General features: G+C 49.6%; 1 protein-coding gene across 1 annotated transcript; it reads right to left on the minus strand.

Annotated features, from left to right (window-relative positions):
* Nucleotides 1–1,769: 1,769 nt before the first annotated feature.
* On the minus strand, nucleotides 1,770–18,935 carry pgm1 (phosphoglucomutase 1). Its single transcript, XM_064933241.1, has 11 exons — nucleotides 18,612–18,935; nucleotides 16,205–16,367; nucleotides 7,245–7,388; nucleotides 6,668–6,793; nucleotides 5,947–6,137; nucleotides 5,528–5,682; nucleotides 5,221–5,336; nucleotides 4,710–4,845; nucleotides 3,147–3,330; nucleotides 2,727–2,861; nucleotides 1,770–2,095 (listed from the first exon to the last, which is right to left on the minus strand). Exons 1-11 carry the CDS (start codon nucleotides 18,855–18,857, stop codon nucleotides 2,006–2,008), a joined length of 1,686 nt encoding a protein of 561 aa, XP_064789313.1. The 5' UTR covers nucleotides 18,858–18,935; the 3' UTR covers nucleotides 1,770–2,005.
* Between the last annotated feature and the right edge of the window lie 1,753 nt (nucleotides 18,936–20,688).

Raw genomic sequence — 20,688 nt, forward strand, 5'->3', positions numbered from 1 at the left:
AGCTGGAAGTTCCGGAACCGTATTGTCCCTCACTAGCTGGAAGTTCCGGAACCGTATTGTCCCTCACTAGCTGGAAGTTCCGGAACCGTATTGTCCCTCACTAGCTGGAAGTTCCGGAACCGTATTGTCCCTCACTAGCTGGAAGTTCCGGAACCGTATTGTCCCTCACTAGCTGGAAGTTCCGGAACCGTACTGTCCCTCACTAGCTGGAAGTTCCGGAACCGTACTGTCCCTCACTAGCTGGAAGTTCCGGAACCGTACTGTCCCTCACTAGCTGGAAGTTCCGGAACCGTACTGTCCCTCACTAGCTGGAAGTTCCGGAACCGTACTGTCCCTCACTAGCTGGAAGTTCCGGAACCGTACTGTCCCTCACTAGCTGGAAGTTCCGGAACCGTACTGTCCCTCACTAGCTGGAAGTTCCGGAACCGTACTGTCCCTCACTAGCTGGAAGTTCCGGAACCGTACTGTCCCTCACTAGCTGGAAGTTCCGGAACCGTACTGTCCCTCACTAGCTGGAAGTTCCGGAACCGTACTGTCCCTCACTAGCTGGAAGTTCCGGAACCGTATTGTCCCTCACTAGCTGGAAGTTCCGGAACCGTATTGTCCCTCACTAGCTGGAAGTTCCGGAACCGTATTGTCCCTCACTAGCTGGAAGTTCCGGAACCGTATTGTCCCTCACTAGCTGGAAGTTCCGGAACTGTATTTTCCCTCACTAGCTGGAAGTTCTGGAACTGTCCCCCAAATGGCACCCTATTCCCTATGTGGTGCACTATTTTAGACCAGGCCCATAAGGTGTCATTTGGGACGCAACCCAGGAATGTCTTTGGAAAGACTTCACCTTTTGGAAATACTCCCTCTCCCACTTCTCCCATATTGACTCTGGACAGAACCCATTCTGATCCATCCTGCACTTCTTGGCTTGTTTGATGACAGAGGATAGAATAACTTGCCATGTTCATATCCAGAACAGTGTCTCCACTAAGAGGCCATCACCATTAATATCACTCCACCCACTCATTCCAGTCTCCCCTGGCCCAGTGAAGGGCTGGCTAGTTCTGGCTACCTCAATGCTTTCTCACACACTGTCTGCTGAGGGGTTATGGTCTAGGGCTACCAGAGTTAGTTCTCATCAGTTCAAATAGACAGACACCCCTGGCCTGGTATGTGTGGTGGGAAGTAGAGAGAAGATGAGAGAACAAACATTTAGAAGAATAGGAGAGGGGGATGAGAGCAGAGAGATGATGGTAAGGGGGGAAATGTCTGTCTGATACCTCCCAGCCCAGCAGAAGTCAATATACTCTTCTTCAGAGAGGCCCTACGAGGCTTAGACCCACCTGATGCCAGGAGCTGTTTGTTTAACCTCTGCGTGGCTGCAGCACTAAGCTTCAGCACAGTAATGTTTTGCCTCTACACATGCAGCATCATTAAGCTACTCCGGTGTTTCCATAGTTGGATTGCCCCCAAACCAGGCCCTCTGGCATCAAAATTGACTGTGTATGTCCCCAAGCTGGTTGACTGATCTCACCACCATAATCACATCCTAGCACTGATCTCTCAGCTGATTGGCTAGATCAGGCATGCTGGGAGAGATTGACATTGGTCACTGACTTCGGGTCTGTCTTAAATGTAGAATTCTACGGACAACAAAACTTACTGTTCATACTGCTTTTGTGTCTTCCCTAAGAAATTCTAATAAATGTATATTGAAATATATATTTATTTAACATTTCCCAAATAAATACACATGAGTGCGACAATATTATTTTGTAAGGAAGTTTTATTCATGGTGAATGGCAGTGTTACATTTTAAGCTTTTGTTTGGATGGCTTTATGGTACAAGTGAGGTGAGGTTGTTCTTCAGAGGCACACGTGGAACGGTTGATAGGACAGAGTTACCTGGAAGGGTGTGACAGGGCCTGATCAGGGCCAGCAGTCTACGTGATCACAGTGGGGGGGGGCAGGGCCAGCAGTCTACGTGGTCACAGTGGGGGGCAGGGCCAGCAGTCTATGTGATCACAGTGGGCCCGGTGCGGCCGGTCTTCTCATGGAGCCCAGAGATCTTCAACGCAATCTCCACCAGAGGTTTCAGCATGACCTGAGGAAGCCAGTCAACATTACACTCCAGTCTCACTCGGTCATAACCTCTTCCTATAACCCCACTGACGTCTATGTTATAGTTACAGACTGAACACATAAGTCCAACTAGCCCTGGAACAAGCCAAGCTGAGCCGCTACCATAATGCTTTCACCTATCCAATCCTTTTAGATTTGTAAGCAATAGAAATGGTCCTAAATTAATCTGTGCCATAGAAGGCCTCCTTATCCAAAATGATTGTTTTTTTCCAACATTCTGTCAGTTTGTCTCTCACTCCATCAGTCTGTCCCTCCTGCCCAGACCACTCAGAATGATTTTATGAAGTGGCAACTCTGTGCTTTTCGACCATTTTTTTCTTCCCCGTGGCCTGATATCAACCATGACTCAACTCTTAGCCAAACATTCCTTCTCCTTCAAGTCAACTAAGAATTCATAAAGGCACTGTTGTTGGACCCGACGACCCAAAACAAGCTAGCTGCCAGGCTTGTGTGTGTGTGGTGGGTGTAGAAATACTTCATCTTCCATTGAATCATCATGACAAGTACAAGAGCTCCCCCACTATGCCTCTAAAATGATCCTGTCACATCCAATCAGAGAAGAGCCCTGCTGCTCCTCAGCCCCCAGGTCTTACCTGTGCGTCGCCGTAGATTTTGGCGGGGTCCTTCTCATAGCTGTCTATGTAGAGCCTGACGGTCGCACCAGCGCTGCCAGTCCCACTGAGACGAAAGATGATCCTGGAGCCGTCGGAGAAGACAATCCTCAGACCCTGAGTGACACAGAGAGAGAGATAACTAAGGAGGAACTCAATATACTGGGAATATGGAGCAGAACTAATAATTATATGTGCCTCTAGTGAAGCTTCAAGTCTATATTTGCAGGAAATGTGCTGGTCATCTATCAACATTCTATGAACTATTAATATCACAATAATATTGTCATAACGATCCATCACTCTTTATCATGAACATGTACTGACAGAATTGTATCCACCACACCCATGTCCCATGCTGGGATGCCTCTCTCTAGATGCCTTTTTGGTCCCGTCTCTCACCTGGTTCTTGGAGACGCTGCCGTCCACAGGGTCGGTGTAGGCAAAATTGTCAGAGACAGCCACCTCATAGCTCTTGTCTCCCGATGAAAACTTCTGGCCCACAAAGGACTTGTCAAACATCTTAGCCTCAAGCTCCTTGATCATGGTGTTGGCTTTGTCTGAGTCCACTTCTTCATAATCATACCTGTTGTAGACGGGGCGGGGGTTAGTGTTACACCCGGTGTAGACGGGACGGTTACACCCGGTGTAGACGGGACGGTTACACCCGGTGTAGACGGGACGGTACAGCAACTGGTACAGCGCCTGATACAGCAACTGCTCCGCCCACAACCTTAAGGCTCTCCAGAGGGTAGTGAGGTCTGCACAACGCATCACCGGGGGCAAACTACATGCCCTCCAGGACACCTACACCACCCGATGTCACAGGAAGGCCAAAAAGGTCATCAAGGACAACAACCCCCCCGAGCCACTGCCTGTTCACCCCGCTATAATCCAGAAGGCGAGGTCAGTACAGGTCGACCGATTAATCGGAATGGCCAATTAATTAGGGCTGATTTCAAGTTCTCATAACAATCAGAAAAAAAAATCTGTATTTTTGAACACCGATTTTTGCCAATATTTTTTTTTACACCTTTATTTAACTAGGCAAGTCAGTTAAGAAAACATTCTTATTTTCAATGATGGCCTAGGAACGGTGGGTTCCTATGTCAGCTCGGGGGATCCAATTGAATATTGAAGACCTATCTTAAAAGGAACCACCAGCTTTCATATGTTCTCATGTTCTGAGCAAGGAACTTAAACGTTAGCTTTCTTACATGGCACATATTGCACTTTTACTTTCTTCTCCAACACATTGTTTTTGCATTATTTAAACCAAATTGAACATGTTTCATTATTAATTTGAGGCTAAATTGATTTTATTGATGTATTATATTAACTTAAAATAAGTGTTCATTCAGTATTGTTGTAATTGTCATTATTACAAATAAATAAATAAAATTGGCCGATTAGTCGGTATCTGCCTTTTTGGTCTTCCAATAATCGGTATCGGTGTTGAAAAATCATAATCGATCGACCTTTAGTACAGGTGCATCAAAGCTGGGACCGAGAGACTGAAAAACAGCTTCCATCTCAAGGTCGTCAGACTGTTAAACAGCCATCACTAACATTGAGTCTATGTTGGCAGCAGCCACTCAATCTCTAGCCACTTTAATAATTGGATGCAATAAATGTATCACTAGTCACTTAAGCAATGCCACTTTATATAATGTTTACATACCCTACATTACTCATCTCAAATGTATATACTGTACTCTATACCATCTACTGCATCTTGCCTATGCCGTTAGGCCGTCACTCATCCATATATTTCTATGTACATATTCTTAATCATTCCTTTACACTTGTGTGTATAAGGTAGTTGTTGTGAAATTGTTAGATATTACTACTCGGTGGGAACTAGAAGCACTTCGCTACACATTAACATCTACTAACCATGTGTATGTGACCAATCTGCTTTGATTTGACTGCACCACTGGAGGGGAGGAGAGTTCAACCACTAACCTGGTGAAGAAGTTCCTGCCAAATTTGTTCCAGTGGTCTTTCATGATCTCTTCCACACTCTGCTTCCTGTGGGCGAGGATGGACATCCAGGCCAGCACCGCCCACAAGCCGTCCTTCTCACGGATGTGATCAGAGCCTTTGGTAAACAATGAAGAGAGGAGGGGAAGATATGTACAAACACCTCTTACCACAGTGCCTTGCCCAACTGACTGGAACCATGTAACACCTCTGACTCTCTTTATCAAACTACTAGAGCTGATATAATGCATACAAAGCTACATTATGCTGTATAACTAGAATGCTGGTCTTTGGAAAAGAGAGCAATGCTCACTATGTAGGCTGGTAAGCTTAACAAAAATCATGCCATGTGGCTGGAGGCTGTTAATAACAAAGTTCATAACACAACTGACAATGTAAACAACTGTGTGTTATTTTAGTGGGTGTCTACCGTCTTTTGTTCTGCCATGGCCCTGGTCACCTAAACGTTAAGATCCCAGTCCTCCTAACTCACCAGTGCCGAAGCTCTCCTCTCCGCACAGAGACAGCTTGCCAGCGTCCATCAGGTTGCCAAAGAACTTCCAGCCAGTAGGAGTCTCATACAGATTCATCTTCAAGGCTTTAGCCACACTGAGGCACAGCGATAGGATATTCAAATGAACTATTTAGCTAACTCCGCCAGTTAAACATTAATGAGGAAACGGAAATGCTGATTAATGTGCACTGTCCCAGTAAAATAAATGTCATAAACAAACAAAATTAAAAAGGTACAATCAAGAAGAAGCTCGAAATGGACTGCGTGGAGTGGACGTTAGGCTCACTTGTCCAGAGCTCCGCTGGTGGGCATGCTGCGGGCCAGACCTTTGACCCCAGTCTTCTGGAAGTAGGGGATGCAAGTGATGTTGGCTGCAATGACGGCCACAGAGTCAGAAGGGTTGACAAAGAAGCCATGCTTTCCAAGAACCATGTTACGATCCTGAGGAGAGGGTAGGAATAGAGAGCAGAGGGTAGGGGAACAGAGGAGAGTTCAGCATCTGAACAGACTGCAGGAGATATAAAGAGGTTTGGATTGTGGGATGATTCAAGGACTGGTACTATGGACACGGGTCATGCCTGGAATAGCCTCGATTCCAAGCTGCCTTCAGCCGAGTGATGAACGAGACCTGGAGCCTATATTTGAACTATGCAAGGATGAGATGGGACTGAAATATTTAACTGGCTCCCCTGACTGTCAACTTACACCGTCACCATCAAAGGCGGCTCCGAGGTCGTAATCTCCTCCCTTCATAGCGTTGACCAGGTCAGAGGCGTAGGTCAGATTGGGGTCAGGGTGATGACCACCAAAGTCCTCCTTGGGGACACAGTTGAAGGCACCGTCGGCGGCAGCGCCCAACTCCTCACAGACAATCTTCTTCACGTAGGGTCCAACCACTGAAGGGGGTAAAGGTTATCATGAAGGGAGGTGTGGCTGTACAGAGCATTGCGTGGCTGTACAGAGCATTGCGTGGCTGTACAGAGCATTGCGTGGCTGTACAGTGCATTGCGTCTCTGCTGGGAATCTATCTGATCTGAAAACAGCATTGTTGAGAAATCACACTATTGGACAATAAGTCACACAGTACTGAAGATAAACATTACTGAGAGCAGGAATCAAATTCATTACATTTTAGTCAATTAGCAGACGCTCTTATACAGAGTGACTTACAGGAACAATTAGGGTTAAGTGCCTTGCTTAAGGGCACAGACAGATTGTTCACCAAGTCGGCTCTGGGATTCGATTACTGGCCCAATGCTCGTAATCGTCAGGCTACCTACCACCATCTCTACCTTGTAGCTAATGCTATAGCACAAACATTTAGACAAGGCATTACAAGCACATAGATCATTGTCAATAGAGGGACCTGTGGTATCATACAGCTGTCAGCTGAGCGGATCAGTGATCTACAGTATATATAGAGTACCTCCGTGCATGGCATCCAGACGGACTTTAATGTGATTGGCTCCAGACACAAGCTGTTTTAGGGCATTGAAGTCGAAGATTCCCCTCAGCATCTCAGCATAGGACTCCACAGAGTCCACGATCTCCACTGTAGAGGACAAACAGCAGTTAGGATTCGATTAGATGTACTAACTATTATAAACTGGGTGGTTCGAGCCCTGAATGTTGATTTTGGCCCGAAAGCCGTGGTATATCAGACCGTACACCAGAGGGCACCTCGGGGGTTTGTGGTATATGGCTAATATACCATTGCTAAGGGCTGTGTCCAGGCACTACGCATTGTACCTAAGAACAGCCCTTAGCTGTGGTATATTGGCCATATACCACACCCCGTTGTGCCTTATTGCTTATGTAGCCTGTTTCTAGACTTAGGAGAAGACATACAACTAGAAGACATACACATACTTTACTGATTGCAATAATACACCTGAACTTGAGTGCCTTGCCCAAGGATTTGTACCAGTGAGCTTCTCCCAGGTTTGTCTCCAAGCTAACCCATCCCTGTCAGTTGAGAAGAATTCGTGCCCATCCTGCTGTACCTGTCATGGGCTTGAATGTGTCCACCTCAAAGGTCTGCTTGCCGATCTTGGAGATGTCAACCTTGAGGTCGGGGCAGATGTGGTACTCTGTTAGGCTCTTGCTGATCTGGAATATTTTGTCTGTGATTCCCTCGGGCGCAGGACCTGGAGACAGACACATACAATAAGAAGAGGCTAGAGAAATATTATGTAAAACAGCCACGCTCCATCACTAGGCATCCTAAACCTTGCTAAGTAAAGTTTAAATGTTACCCCATCTCTCACTGGCCTTTCTCCCCCTATGGCTTTCCCCCTTCCATGCCTCCCTCCTCTTCCCCATGTCTCACTGGCCTTTCTCCCCCTATGGCTTTCCCCCTTCCTTGCCTCCCTCCTCTTCCCCATGTCTCACTGGCCTTTCTCCCCCCCCTTCCTGGCTTTCCCTTCCCCATGTCTCACTGGCCTTTCCCCCTTTTCCCCCTCTTCCCCATGTCTCACTGGCCTTTCTCCCCTTTTTCCCCTTCTTCCCCATGTCTCACTGGCCTTTCTCCCCTTTTTTCCCCCTTCTTCCCCATGTCTCACTGGCCTTTCTCCCCTTTTTTCCCCCTTCTTCCCCATGTCTCACTGGCCTTTCTCCCCCTTTTTCCCCCATGTCTCACTGGCCTCCCCCCTCCCCCTCTTCCCCATGTCTCACTGGCCTTTCTCCCCTTTTTCCCCCTGTCTCACTGCCTCCCTCCCCCATCTTCCCCATGTCTCACTGGCCTTTCTCCCCTTTTTTCCCCCTTCTTCCCCATGTCTCACTGGCCTTTCTCCCCTGTCTTTTTCCCCCTTTTTTCTTCCCCATGTCTCACTGGCCTTTCTCCCCTTTTTTCCCCCTTCTTCCCCATGTCTCACTGGCCTTTCTCCCCTTTTTTCCCCCTTCTTCCCCATGTCTCACTGGCCTTTCTCCCCCCTTCTTCCCCATGTCTCACTGGCCTTTCTCCCCTTTTTTCCCCCTTCTTCCCCATGTCTCACTGGCCTTTCTCCCCTTTTTTCCCCCTTCTTCCCCATGTCTCACTGGCCTTTCTCCCCTTTTGTCCCCCATGTCTCACTGGCCTTTCTCCCCTTTTTCCCCCTTCTTCCCCATGTCTCACTGGCCTTTCTCCCCTTTTTTCCCCCTTCTTCCCCATGTCTCACTGGCCTTTCTCCCCTTTTTTCCCCCATGTCTCACTGGCCTTTCTCCCCTTTTTTCCCCCTTCTTCCCCATGTCTCACTGGCCTTTCTCCCCTTTTTTCCCCCTTCTTCCCCATGTCTCACTGGCCTTTCTCCCCTTTTTTCCCCCTTCTTCCCCATGTCTCACTGGCCTTTCTCCCCTTTTTTCCCCCCTTGTCTCACTGGCCTTTCCCCATGTCTCACTGGCCTTTCTCCCCTTTTTCTCCCCCATGTCTTTTTCCCCCTTTTTCCCCATGTCTCACTGGCCTTTCTCCCCCTTTTTCCCCCTCTCTTCCCCATGTCTCACTGGCCTTTCTCCCCCCATTTTTTTCCCCCCTTTCTTCCCCATGTCTCACTGGCCTTTCTCCCTTTTTTCCCCCTTCTTCCCCTCTTCCCCATGTCTCACTGGCCTTTCTCCCCCTTTTTCCCTTCCTTGCCTCCCTCCTCTTCCCCATGTCTCACTGGCCTTTCTCCCCCTTTCTTCCCCATGTCTCACTGGCTTTCTCCCCCTCCCCCTTCCTTGCCTCCCTCCTCTTCCCCATGTCTCACTGGCCTTTCTCCCTTTTTTCCCCTTCTTCCCCATGTCTCACTGGCCTTTCTCCCCCTTCTTCCCCATGTCTCACTGGCCTTTCTCCCCCATGTTTTTTTCCCCCTTCTTCCCCATGTCTCACTGGCCTTTCTCCCCTTTTCCCCATGTCTCACCCTTTCTCCCCTTTTTCCCCTTCTTCCCCATGTCTCACTGGCCCCCCCCTTTTTTCCCCCTTCTTCCCCATGTCTCACTGGCCTTTCCCTTTTTTCCCCCTTCTTCCCCATGTCTCACTGGCCTTTCTCCCCCTTTTTTCCCCCCATGTCTCACTGGCCTCCATGTCTCACTGGCCTTTCTCCCCCCCCTTCTTCCCCATGTCTCACTGGCCTTTCTCCCCTTTTTTCCCCCTTCCCCCATGTCTCACTGGCCTTTCTCCCCCCCCCCATGTCTCACTGGCCTTTCTCCCCTTTTCCCCCCTTCTTCCCCATGTCTCACTGGCCTTTCTCCCCTTTTTTCCCCCTTCTTCCCCATGTCTCACTGGCCTTTCTCCCCCTTTTTCCCCCTTCTTCCCCATGTCTCACTGGCCTTTCTCCCCTTTTTTCCCCCTTCTTCCCCATGTCTCACTGGCCTTTCTCCCCTTTTTTTCCCCATGTCTCACTGGCCTTTCTCCCCTTTTTTCCCCCATGTCTCACTGGCCTTTCTCCCCTTTTTTCCCCCTTCTTCCCCATGTCTCACTGGCCTTTCTCCCCTTTTTCCCCCTTCTTCCCCATGTCTCACTGGCCTTTCTCCCCTTTTTCCCCCTTCTTCCCCATGTCTCACTGGCCTTTCTCCCCCTTTTTCCCCCTTCTTCCCCATGTCTCACTGGCCTTTCTCCCCCTTTTTCCCCATGTCTCACTGGCCTTTCTCCCCTTTTTTCCCCCTTCTTCCCCATGTCTCACTGGCCTTTCTCCCCTTTTTTCCCCCTTGTCTCACTGGCCTTTCCCCCCCCCTTCTTCCCCATGTCTCACTGGCCTTTCTCCCCCTTTTTTTCCCCCTTCTTCCCCATGTCTCACTGGCCTTTCTCCCCCTTTTTCCCCATGTCTCACTGGCCTTTCTTCCCCCCTTCCCCCATGTCTCACTGGCCTTTCTCCCTTTTTTTCCCCCTTCTTCCCCATGTCTCACTGGCCTTTCTCCCCCTTTTTGTCCCCCTTCTTCCCCTTCCCCATGTCTCACTGGCCTTTCTCCCCTTTTCCCCCTTCTTCCCCATGTCTCACTGGCCTTTCTTTCCCCCTTCTTCCCATGTCTCACTGGCCTTTCTCCCCCCCATTTTTTTCTCCCCCTTCTCACTGGCCTTTCTCCCCTTTTTCCCCCTTCTTCCCCATGTCTCACTGGCCTTTCTCCCCCTTTTCCCCCCCATGTCTCACTGGCCCTCCCCCTTTTTCCCCATGTCTCACTGGCTTTTCTCACCTTTTTTCCCCTTCCTTTTCTCCCCCCTTCTTCCCCATGTCTCACTGGCCTTTCTCCCCTTCCCCATGTCTCACTGGCCTTTCTTCCCCCTTCATGTCTCACTGGCCTTTCTCCCCATTTCTTCCCCATGTCTCACTGGCCTTTCTCCCCTTTTTCCCCCTTCTTCCCATGTCTCACTCTTCCCCCTCCTTCCCCCATGTCTCACTGGCCTTTCTCCCCCTTTTTCCCCCTTCTTCCCCATGTCTCACTGGCCTTTCTCCCCTTTTTTGTCTCACTGGCCTTTCTCCCCCTTTTTCCCCATGTCTCACTGGCCTTTCTCCCCTTTTTTCCCCCTTCCCCATGTCTCACTGGCCTTTCTCATGTCTCACTGGCCCCTTCTTCCCCATGTCTCACTGGCCTTTCTCCCCCCCCCCCTTCTTCCCCATGTCTCACTGGCCTTTCTCCCCCCTTCTTCCCCATGTCTCACTGGCCTTTCTCCACTTTTTTTCCCACTGGCCTTTCTTCCCCATGTCTCACTGGCCTTTCTCCCCCTTCTTCCCCATGTCTCACTTTTTTCCCCATGTCTCACTGGCCTTTCTCCCCTTTTTTTCCCCTTCTTCCCCCTTCTTCCCCATGTCTTCCCCATGTCTCACTGGCCTTTCTCCCCTTTTTTCCCCCTTCTTCCCCATGTCTCACTGGCCTTTCTCCCCCCTTCTTCCCCATGTCTCACTGGCCTTTCTCCCCCTTTTTCCCCCTTCTTCCCCATGTCTCACTGGCCTTTCTCCCCCTTTTTCCCCATGTCTCACTGGCCTTTCCCCCTTTTTCCCCCTTCTTCCCCATGTCTCACTGGCTTTCTCCCTTTTTCCCCCTTCTTCCCCATGTCTCACTGGCCTTTCTCCCCTTTTTTCTCCCTTTCTCCCCCTTCTTCCCCATGTCTCACTGGCCTTTCTCCCCCTTTTTTCCCCCTCCCCCATGTCTCACTTTTCCCCCTTTTTTTCCCCCTTCCCCATGTCTCACTGGCCTTTCTCCCCTTTTTTCCCCCTTCTTCCCCCCTTCTTCCCATGTCTCACTGGCCTTTCTCCCCCTTCTCCCCATGTCTTTTTCCCCCCCTTCTTCCCCATGTCTCACTGGCTTTTCTCCCATGTCTCACTGGCCTTTCTCCCCTTTCCCCCCTTCTTCCCCATGTCTCACTGGCCTTTCTCCCCTTTTTTCCCCCCTTCTTCCCCATGTCTCACTGGCTTTTCTCACCTTTTTTCCCCTTCTTCCCCATGTCTCACTGGCCTTTCTCCCCTTTCTCCCCCCTTCTTCCCCATGTCTCACTGGCCTTTCTCCCCATGTCTCACTGGCCTTTCTCCCCTTTTTTCCCCCTTCTTCCCCATGTCTCACTGGCCTTTCTCCCCTTTTTTCCCCCTTCCTCCCCATGTCTCACTGGCCTTTTTTTCCCCCTTCTTCCCCATGTCTCACTGGCCTTTCTCCCCTTTTTCCCCCTTCTTCCCCATGTCTCACTGGCCTTTCTCCCCTTTCTTTTTCCCCATGTCTCACTGGCCTTTCTCCCTCCCCTTCCCCATGTCTCACTGGCTTTTCTCACTGGCCTTTCCTTTTTTCCCCTTCTTCCCCATGTCTCACTGGCCTTTCTCCCTTTCCCCCTTTCTTCCCCATGTCTCACTGGCCTTTCCCCCCTTCTTCCCCATGTCTCACTGGCCTTTCTCCCCTTTTTTCCCCTTCTTCCCCATGTCTCACCCCATGGCCTTTCTCCCCTTTTTTCCCCCTTCTTCCCCATGTCTCACTGGCCTTTCTCCCCTTTTTCCCCATGTCTCATGTCTCACTGGCCTTTCCCCCTCCCCTTCTTCCCCATGTCCCCCCCCCTTTTTCCCCCTCTTCCCCATGTCTCACTGGCCTTTCTCCCCTTTTTCCCCCTTCTTTCTCACCCCTTCTTCCCCCATGTCTCACTGGCCTTTCTCCCCTTTTTTTCCCATGTCTCCCCTCCTTCTTCCCCCTTCTTCCCCATGTCTCACTGGCCTTTCTCTCCTCCCCCTTCTTCCCCATGTCTCCTGGCCTTCCCCCTTCTTCCCCATGTCTCACTGGCCTTTCTCCCCTTCTTGGCCCCCCTTCTTCCCCATGTCTCACTGGCCTTTCTCCCCCTTTTCCCCATGTCTCACTGGCCTTTCTCCCCTTCCCCATGTCTCATGTCTGGCCTTTCTCCCCTTTTTTTCCCCTTCTTCCCCATGTCTCACTGGCCTTTCTCCCCTTTTTCCCCATGTCCACCCTTTCCCCCCTGGCCTTCTCCCTTTTTCCCCCTTCTTCCCCATGTCTCACTGGCCTTTCTCCCCCACTGGCCTTTCTCCCTCTTCCCCATGTCTCACTGGCCTTTCTCCCCCTTTTCCCCTTCTTCCCCATGTCTCACTGGCCTTTCTCCCCTTTTCCCCTTTTCCCCATGTCTCACTGGCCTTTCTCCCCTTTTTTTCCCCATGTCTCACTGGCCTTTCTCCCCCTTTTCCCCCTTCTTCCCCATGTCTCACTGGCCTTTCTCCCCTTCTTCCCCATGTCTCACTGGCCTTCTCCCCCTCCCCCATGTCTCACTGGCCTTTCTCCCCTTTTTCCCCCTTCTTCCCCATGTCTCACTGGCCTCACCTTTTTCCCCTCTTCCCCATGTCTCACTGGCCTTTCCCCATGTCTCACTGGCCTTTTTTTTCCCCCTTCCCCCATGTCTCACTGGCCTTTCTCCCCCCCCTTCTTCCCCATGTCTCACTGGCCTTTCTCTCCTCACTGGCCTTTTCCCCTTTTTCCCCTTCTTCCCCATGTCTCACTGGCCTTTCTCCCCTTTTTTCCCCCTTCTTCCCCATGTCTCACTGGCCTTTCTCCCCTTCTTCCCCCTTCTTCCCCATGTCTCACTGGCCTTTCTCCCCTTCTTCCCCCTTCTTCCCCATGTCTCACTGGCCTTTCTCCCCTTCTTTCCCCCTTCTTCCCCATGTCTCACTGGCCTTTCACTCCCTCACTGGCCTTTTCCCCTTCTTCCCCCTTCTTCCCCATGTCTCACTGGCCTTTCTCCCCTTCTTCCCCCTTCTTCCCCATGTCTCACTGGCCTTTCTTCCCCATGTCTCACTGGCTTTTCACACCTTTTTTCCCCTTCTTCCCCATGTCTCACTGGCCTTTCTCCCCTTTTTTCCCCCTTCTTCCCCATGTCTCACTGGCCTTTCTCCCCTTTTTTCCCCATGTCTCACTGGCCTTTCTCCCCTTTTTCCCCTTCTTCCCCATGTCTCAGTGATCACTGGCCTTTCTCCCCTTCCCCCTTCTTCCCCACTGGCCTTTCTCCCCTTTTTTCCCCCTTCTTCCCCATGTCTCACTGGCCTTTCTCCCCTTTTCCCCCTTCTTCCCCATGTCTCACTGGCCTTTCTCCCCTTCTTCCCCCTTCTTCCCCATGTCTCACTGGCCTTTCTCCCCTTTTTTCCCCCCTTCTTCCCCATGTCTCACTGGCCTTTCTCCCCCTTCTTCCCCATGTCTCACTGGCCTTTCTCCCCTTTTTTCCCCCTTCTTCCCCATGTCTCACTGGCCTTTCTCCCCTTTTTTTCCCCATGTCTCACTGGCCTTTCTCCCCTTCTTCCCCCTTCTTCCCCATGTCTCACTGGCCTTTCTCCCCTTTTTCCCCCTTCTTCCCCATGTCTCACTGGCCTTTCTCCCCCTTTCTCCCCTTTTTCTTCCCCATGTCTCACTGGCCCCCCCTTCTTCCCCATGTCTCACTGGCCTTTCTCCCCCCCTTCTTCCCCATGTCTCACCCTTCTTCCCCATGTCTCACTGGCCTTTCTCCCCCTTTTTCCCCATGTCTCACTGGCCTTTCTCCCCCCTTTTCTCCCCTTTCTCCCTTTTTCCCCTTCTTCCCCATGTCTCACTGGCCTTTCTCCCCTTTTTCCCCATGTCTCACTGGCCTTTCCCCCTTTTTCCCCCTTCTTCCCCATGTCTCACTGGCCTTTCTCCCCTTTTTTCCCCTTCTTCCCCATGTCTCACTGGCCTTACTCCCCTTCTTCCCCCTTCTTCCCCATGTCTCACTGGCCTTTCTCCCCTTCTTCCCCATGTCCCACTGGCTTTTTCCCCATGTCTCACTGGCCTTTCTCCCCCTTTTCCCCCTTCTTCCCCATGTCTCACTGGCCTTTCTCCCCCCCCCTTCTTCCCCATGTCTCACTGGCCTTTCTCCCCTTTTTTCCCCCTTCTTCCCCATGTCTCACTGGCCTTTCTCCCCTTTTTCCCCCCTTCTTCCCCCTTCTTCCCCATGTCTCACTGGCCTTTCTCCCCTTTTTCCCCCTTCTTCCCCATGTCTCACTGGCCTTTCTCCCCTTTTTTCCCCCTTCTTCCCCATGTCTCACTGGCCTTTCTCCCCTTTCTCCCCCCTTCTTCCCCATGTCTCACTGGCCTTTCTCCCCCTTCTTCCCCATGTCTCACTGGTCCTTTCTCCCCCTTCTTCCCCATGTCTCACTGGCCTTTCTCCCCTTTTTTTCCCCCTTCTTCCCCATGTCTCACTGGCCTTTCTCCCCTTTTTTTCCCCCTTCTTCCCCATGTCTCACTGGCCTTTCTCCCCTTTCTCCCCCTTCTTCCCCATGTCTCACTTCTCCCCCTTTCCCCCCTTCTTCCCCATGTCTCACTGGCCTTTCTCCCCTTTTTCCCCCTTCTTCCCCATGTCTCACTGGCCTTTCTCCCCCCCTTCTTCCCCATGTCTCCCTCCTCTTCCCCATGTCTCACTGGCCTTTCTCCCCCTTCTTCCCCATGTCTCACTGGCCTTCTCCCCCCCTCTTCCCCATGTCTCACTGGCCTTTCTCCCCTTTTTTCCCCCTTCTTCCCCATGTCTCACTGGCCTTTCTCCCCTTTTTCCCCCTTCTTCCCCATGTCTCACTGGCCTTTCTCCCCTTTTTTCCCCCTTCTTCCCCATGTCTCACTGGCCTTTCTCCCCTTTTTTCCCCCTTCTTCCCCATGTCTCACTGGCCTTTCTCCCCTTTTTTCCCCCTTCTTCCCCATGTCTCACTGGCCTTTCTCCCCTTTTTCCCCCTTCTTCCCCATGTCTCACTGGCCTTTCTCCTTTTTCCCCTTCTTCCCCATGTCTCACTGGCCTTTCTCCCCCTTTTTACCCCCTTCTTCCCCATGTCTCACTGGCCTTTCTCCCCTTTTTTCCCCCTTCTTCCCCATGTCTCTGGCCTTTCTCCTCCCCCTTCTTCCCCATGTCTCACTGGCCTTTCTCCCCTTTTTCCCCCCCTTCTTCCCCATGTCTCACTGGCCTTTCTCCCCTTTTTTCCCCCCTTCTTCCCCATGTCTCACTGGCCTTTCTCCCCTTTTTCCCCTTCCCCCATGTCTCACTGGCCTTTCTCCCATGTCTCACTGGCCTTTCTCCCCTTTTTCTTCCCCATGTCTCACTGGCCTTTCTCTTTCTTCCCCCTTCTTCCCCATGTCTCACTGGCCTTTCTCCCCCTTTTTTCCCCCTTCTTCCCCATGTCTCACTGGCCTTTCTCCCCCTTTTTCCCCCTTCTTCCCCATGTCTCACTGGCCTTTCTCCCCCTTCTTCCCCATGTCTCACTGGCCTTTCTCCCTCCCCCTCTTCCCCATGTCTCACTGGCCTTTCTCCCCCTTTTTCCCCCCTTCCTTGCCTCCCTCCTCTTCCCAATGTCTCACTGGCCTTTCTCCCCCTTCCTTGCCTCCCTCCTCTTCCCCATGTCTCACTGGCCTTTCTCCCCTTTTTTCCCCCTTCCTTGCCTCCCTCCTCTTCCCCATGTCTCACTGGCCTTTCTCCCCCTATGGCTTTCCCCTTCCTGTCTTCAACCTCTCCAATTCATCTCTCTTCCTCCCTCCTGTCCCATCTCACCTCCGGAGGCGATGTTGTACTTGATGCCAAAGTCTCCTTTAGGGCCACCGGGGTTGTGGCTGGCCGTGAGGATGATTCCTCCCACGGCTTTGAGCTTGCGGATTACACAGGACACAGCGGGGGTGGACATGATGCCATTCTGACCAATGACCAGGTGGCCTATCTGCATGGAGACAGGAGAGGGAGGAAGGGATGGAGAGAACAATGGGTAAATTATCATTCTCCGATGTTTTATATATTAAACTGTAAGTCATATATTACATTGACCTATCCAGTCGACACACGTAAGGATGAAAATAGAAGAGTGTACAGATTCAACACAATTCGCCATTGGTGGGGTCAGGCTGCTATGTGGGTGCTAAACAAGCAGCTGAGTGACATGGGAGAGGATGGAAAGTAAACCATGTCGAGGGCAGGGTTTTCCTAAACCCCCCAGGTGCATGTTTTGTTTTTTGCCCGAGCACTAAACAGCTGATTCAAATAACTCATCATCAAGCTTTGATTATTTGAATCAGTTGTGTAGTGCTAGGGCAAAAACTGAAACATGCACCCAAACAGGGGCCCCAGGACCAAGTTTGGGTAACCCTGGTATGGGGGGGGGGGGGGTTATTCTGACCTCTACCCAATTGAGATGGTTTGGGATGAGTTGGACCACAGAGTGATGGAAAAGCAGCCAACAAGTGCACAGCATATGTGGGAACTCCCTGGAAAAGCATTCCAGGTGAAGCTAGTTGAGAGAATGCCAAGAGTATGTAAATATGTCATTAAGGCCAAGAGTGGCTACTTCAAATAATCTCATAAAATATATTTTGATTTGTTTAGCACTTTTCTGGTTACTATATGATGCCATGTGTTATTTCATAGTTGATGTCTTCACTATTATTCTTCAATGTAGAAAATAGTAAAAAGAAGAAAAAAAAACCTTAAAGGAGTAGGCGTGTCCAAACTTTAGACTGGTACTGTAAATAAAAGAAGCAATATGTTATACATCATGAATAAGAAGAGTTCTGATGATCATGTTCCTTTTGTGCAGGATTATATGGGACAGATCATAGTGGAGCTATATGGTGTGATAATGACGTTGGTCTGTCTGAACATTGTGTTCAGCCAGGAGGTCAGTGTCACTAGTGCTCATGTCATGCCTGGGCTCCGTGACAGCATACCACCACAACGACCTTTCCTCTAAAGTTGCAGAGGGAATGAACAGAACCCAGCTGTGCCACTGACTGTCTCCTTATGAAACAAGCCCTCAATGCTGCACTTTTTCCAATTACTACAACCTTGCAGAGAACCGCTGTCTTTGTTCGTATACTAAACATGCATGGCAAGGAAGTGTCCACTGACTGCTTAGGCTACATAATGGGAAAGGAATGGTGGTGTTTTTCATCAACGTGGGAAAGGGCACCATGCCATCTCCCTTCTGTGCACTTCATCAAAAGATCAGCAAGGTTAGTAAGCACAACTTTTATTTGGAAACTATCAGACCAGGGTTGAAATAACCTAAGGTAACAGGGCTTAAAAGAAAACCGGATGTGGGAACTCCGCTCTGGCGTTTTCAGCGAGAAGGGTGCAATTGTGGCCCGCAATTCAGGGCGCTCCTGCAAATGGGCCTTCCTGCAGCTGCAGGTACCCCTCATTATACTTCTATTGGTCCATTGTTAAGCTAGGACTCCGGTACACAGACAGGAGGCGGGGAGGGCTCCAGTAAATTAGATGGAAGTAATGCACTTTGAATGCCAACTGCTGATAAACCCCACAGAAAAAGAGGAGGGGGTGACAACGGAAGCTAGCAAGGACAACGGTAGACAGCGTTCTTCATCCACAGCCTGTCGGACAATGCATTCCCACAGTTCTGTTAACGAAGGCCAGGTCAGCAGCCCCCCCCCCCCCCCTCCCTCCAGCATATGATAGCGACATTTGTAGAATTGCTGGAAATGTGTTTTGAATCTGCTAAATGTTCTCTCAGCCTCATGGCAAACTGTGAATAAAAACAGCAAAACAAATGCACTACACCATGAAAAAAAGTAAAATTGTAGGAAATCATCATTAAAATTGCAAAACTCAGCCTCATGACAAAATGTGTAGAAATGCAGTAAGTTAGCTAATTTCGTAGTTTTTTTGTATCCTACAAAACTATTTAGGGTGGTGGGGCCCCAACTGTGGTAGTCCGACAATGGCAATAAGTTAAATTTAATTTAGTTATAAAATGGAATTGCCATCTGTATCCAAAATAAAATAACGTATCGGCATTGGCAACAATGTATCCGACAAACTTCAAAACTGATGAAGCGCTACAATGTACCACTGATTGGAGCGGTCACTGTCAACACCGGGAGCTGTCAAAGACGCTAGGCTAGCTGCTAATGATATACATGTTTGGGGGTGAGGCCATGGTATTATTACTGACCCCATTAGCAGCGGCGATCTGGATGATCAACTTAATGGCATCTTTCATGAAAAACCTTCCGTCGCCTCCCACTACGAGCAGTCCAGGCTGACGCTCCACTGGTTCGATGCAAGAGATAATGCTTTGAATGAAGTTCTCCGCATAGTGCTCATTAGTTTGAAAGACTGTCACTCTTTTCCTCAGTCCACTCGTGCCAGGCTTCTGGTCGGGATAAGCCTTGGTTTTGACTACTGTGATTTTCGTCATTTTCCACAAAAGGTTGACAGCCCGTGTGATCCGCGTATTCGGTTGAGGCGAATGCACCGCATAGCTGCCACACGTACACACTCGCAGGTTCCCCCTTGGTTAGGTCCTTCCCACCTCTAGATTTAAACGGACAGTACTGGACTTTGATTCAAGGCCTGGCGCATAAAATAAACAATATTCAAAAGAAGTCTGATGCCACAATGTATTTGTGCCTCAATCATGGCAACACTAGGACCAAAATAAAACTAAGATGCAGTATCTAATGGTTTGGCTAATTTCAGTTTGTGACAAAACAAGCAAGTATAGTGTAGAGAGAATCATTGTACCATCTAAATCGCTGTTAAATATATTCTCTATAACCAATATTGCATTTTCAGATTTTTGAAGCTTGTGTAAAAAGCAAAAGCTAAAATTAAGAAATAACACACAGAACAGATTTACCACTTCTTAGACCTGCTTTCAATGAGAATGACAGATCTATAACTCACAATTCTGTGTGAATTTGGTCAGTCTCCCAAAAAGTTAGATATTGCTGCTTTAAATGAATAAACAACTTTTTGTCTCAGATACAACGGTAGGCAATCCTAGTCCTGAAGTGAATGTTTTTTGATTTAACCGACTTGGAAGACCAGGTGTGTTGAATTTAGGCAATCACTGAACAGATCAATTAACTCAGTTGGTCAGGTGTCAAATCAAATTTGATTGGTCACATACACGTGTTTAGCAGATATTATTGCGGGTGTAGCGAAATCATTGTGCCTCCATCCAGGTGTTGTCCCGAGTTGGAACAAAATCCTGCAGTCCCTGTGGCACTCCAGGAACAGGGTTGGCTACCGCTGCCCTCGGACCATTCTGTTTTTTATTTTATTTTAAATGTAACCTTTATTTAACCAGGCAAGTCAGTTAAGAACAAATTCTTATTTACAATGACGGCCTACCCCGGCCAAACCCGGACGTGTGCACTGCCCTATGGGACTCCCAACCACAGCCAGATGTGATACAGCTTGGATTTGAACCAGGGATTGTAGTGACGCCTCTTGCACTGAGATGCAGTGCCTTAGACTGCTGTGCCACTCATGTGTCTGTCTACAACACATTGGTTCATTGACACTGTAGGTTGTGTTTTCTCAGTGAGGATTTTATTGATTCTGTACGGCATCAAATAATGAGATGGAATTAGACAAAACATTTCCATGCATCTCCTAGTGCATATAACAGGTATATAAACAATGTTTAACCTGTGATTTTGTGGTGAACCACCCTTTTAAAACAGCAAGTCAGTAAAGCAATGAGCAAACATGCCATAGCACTTGTCAGCCCATGTTCCAAAGAGACAACCCCCCCCCAAAAAAAACATGCACAAAAAAATAAAGCAAGCTACTGAGATTCTTGGGGGAATGTTTCAGTCACTTCTTGCCCAGGAATTGTGTTACAACCAGCCCAACAATCAGAAGCACATGGGGTATGCGGTTGTTGTGACAGAGGCCAGGTGAGGTCACCGTCTAGTTTCTCTAATGCATCAATCACTGTTTGAACACCACATCAAGTAAAAGCAGTGCAGTTTATCAACAGGGCCTGGCTGTCATCGTGACGCTGCGCTCTTATTTGATAAATCGAAAAAATAACATGCAAGAGGGCAGTGGTGAGGTCATCGAAAGTTGCAATCAATCGTTGAAACACTTGAAAAACATGTCTATGTTAAGTGTCCATGTGCAGCGGTTAGGACGGAGTCAGGCGCAGGATACAGAACTGAGTAAAATACGTACTTTACTCGAAAAGAAACAACATTTCCACGCAGGGAAAACACACCAGCTCACAGAAGTCTTGAACA

The sequence above is a fragment of the Oncorhynchus masou genome, chromosome 24, assembly GCF_036934945.1.
Source record: "Oncorhynchus masou masou isolate Uvic2021 chromosome 24, UVic_Omas_1.1, whole genome shotgun sequence".
Classification (NCBI taxonomy): domain Eukaryota; kingdom Metazoa; phylum Chordata; class Actinopteri; order Salmoniformes; family Salmonidae; genus Oncorhynchus; species Oncorhynchus masou.

What these genes read in the sequence shown, in the direction of transcription:
- pgm1 (XM_064933241.1), bottom strand. Translation starts at nt 18,857, where the DNA reads ATGACGAAAATCACAGTAGTCAAAACCAAGGCTTATCCCGACCAGAAG. An exon ending in AGATCGCCGCTGCTAATGGG is followed by an intron (nt 16,368 to 18,611) that starts GTCAGTAATAAT and finishes GTCTCCATGCAG; the next exon opens with ATAGGCCACCTGGTCATTGG. An exon ending in TCTGGATGCCATGCACGGAG is followed by an intron (nt 6,138 to 6,667) that starts GTACTCTATATA and finishes TACCCCCTTCAG; the next exon opens with TGGTTGGACCCTACGTGAAG.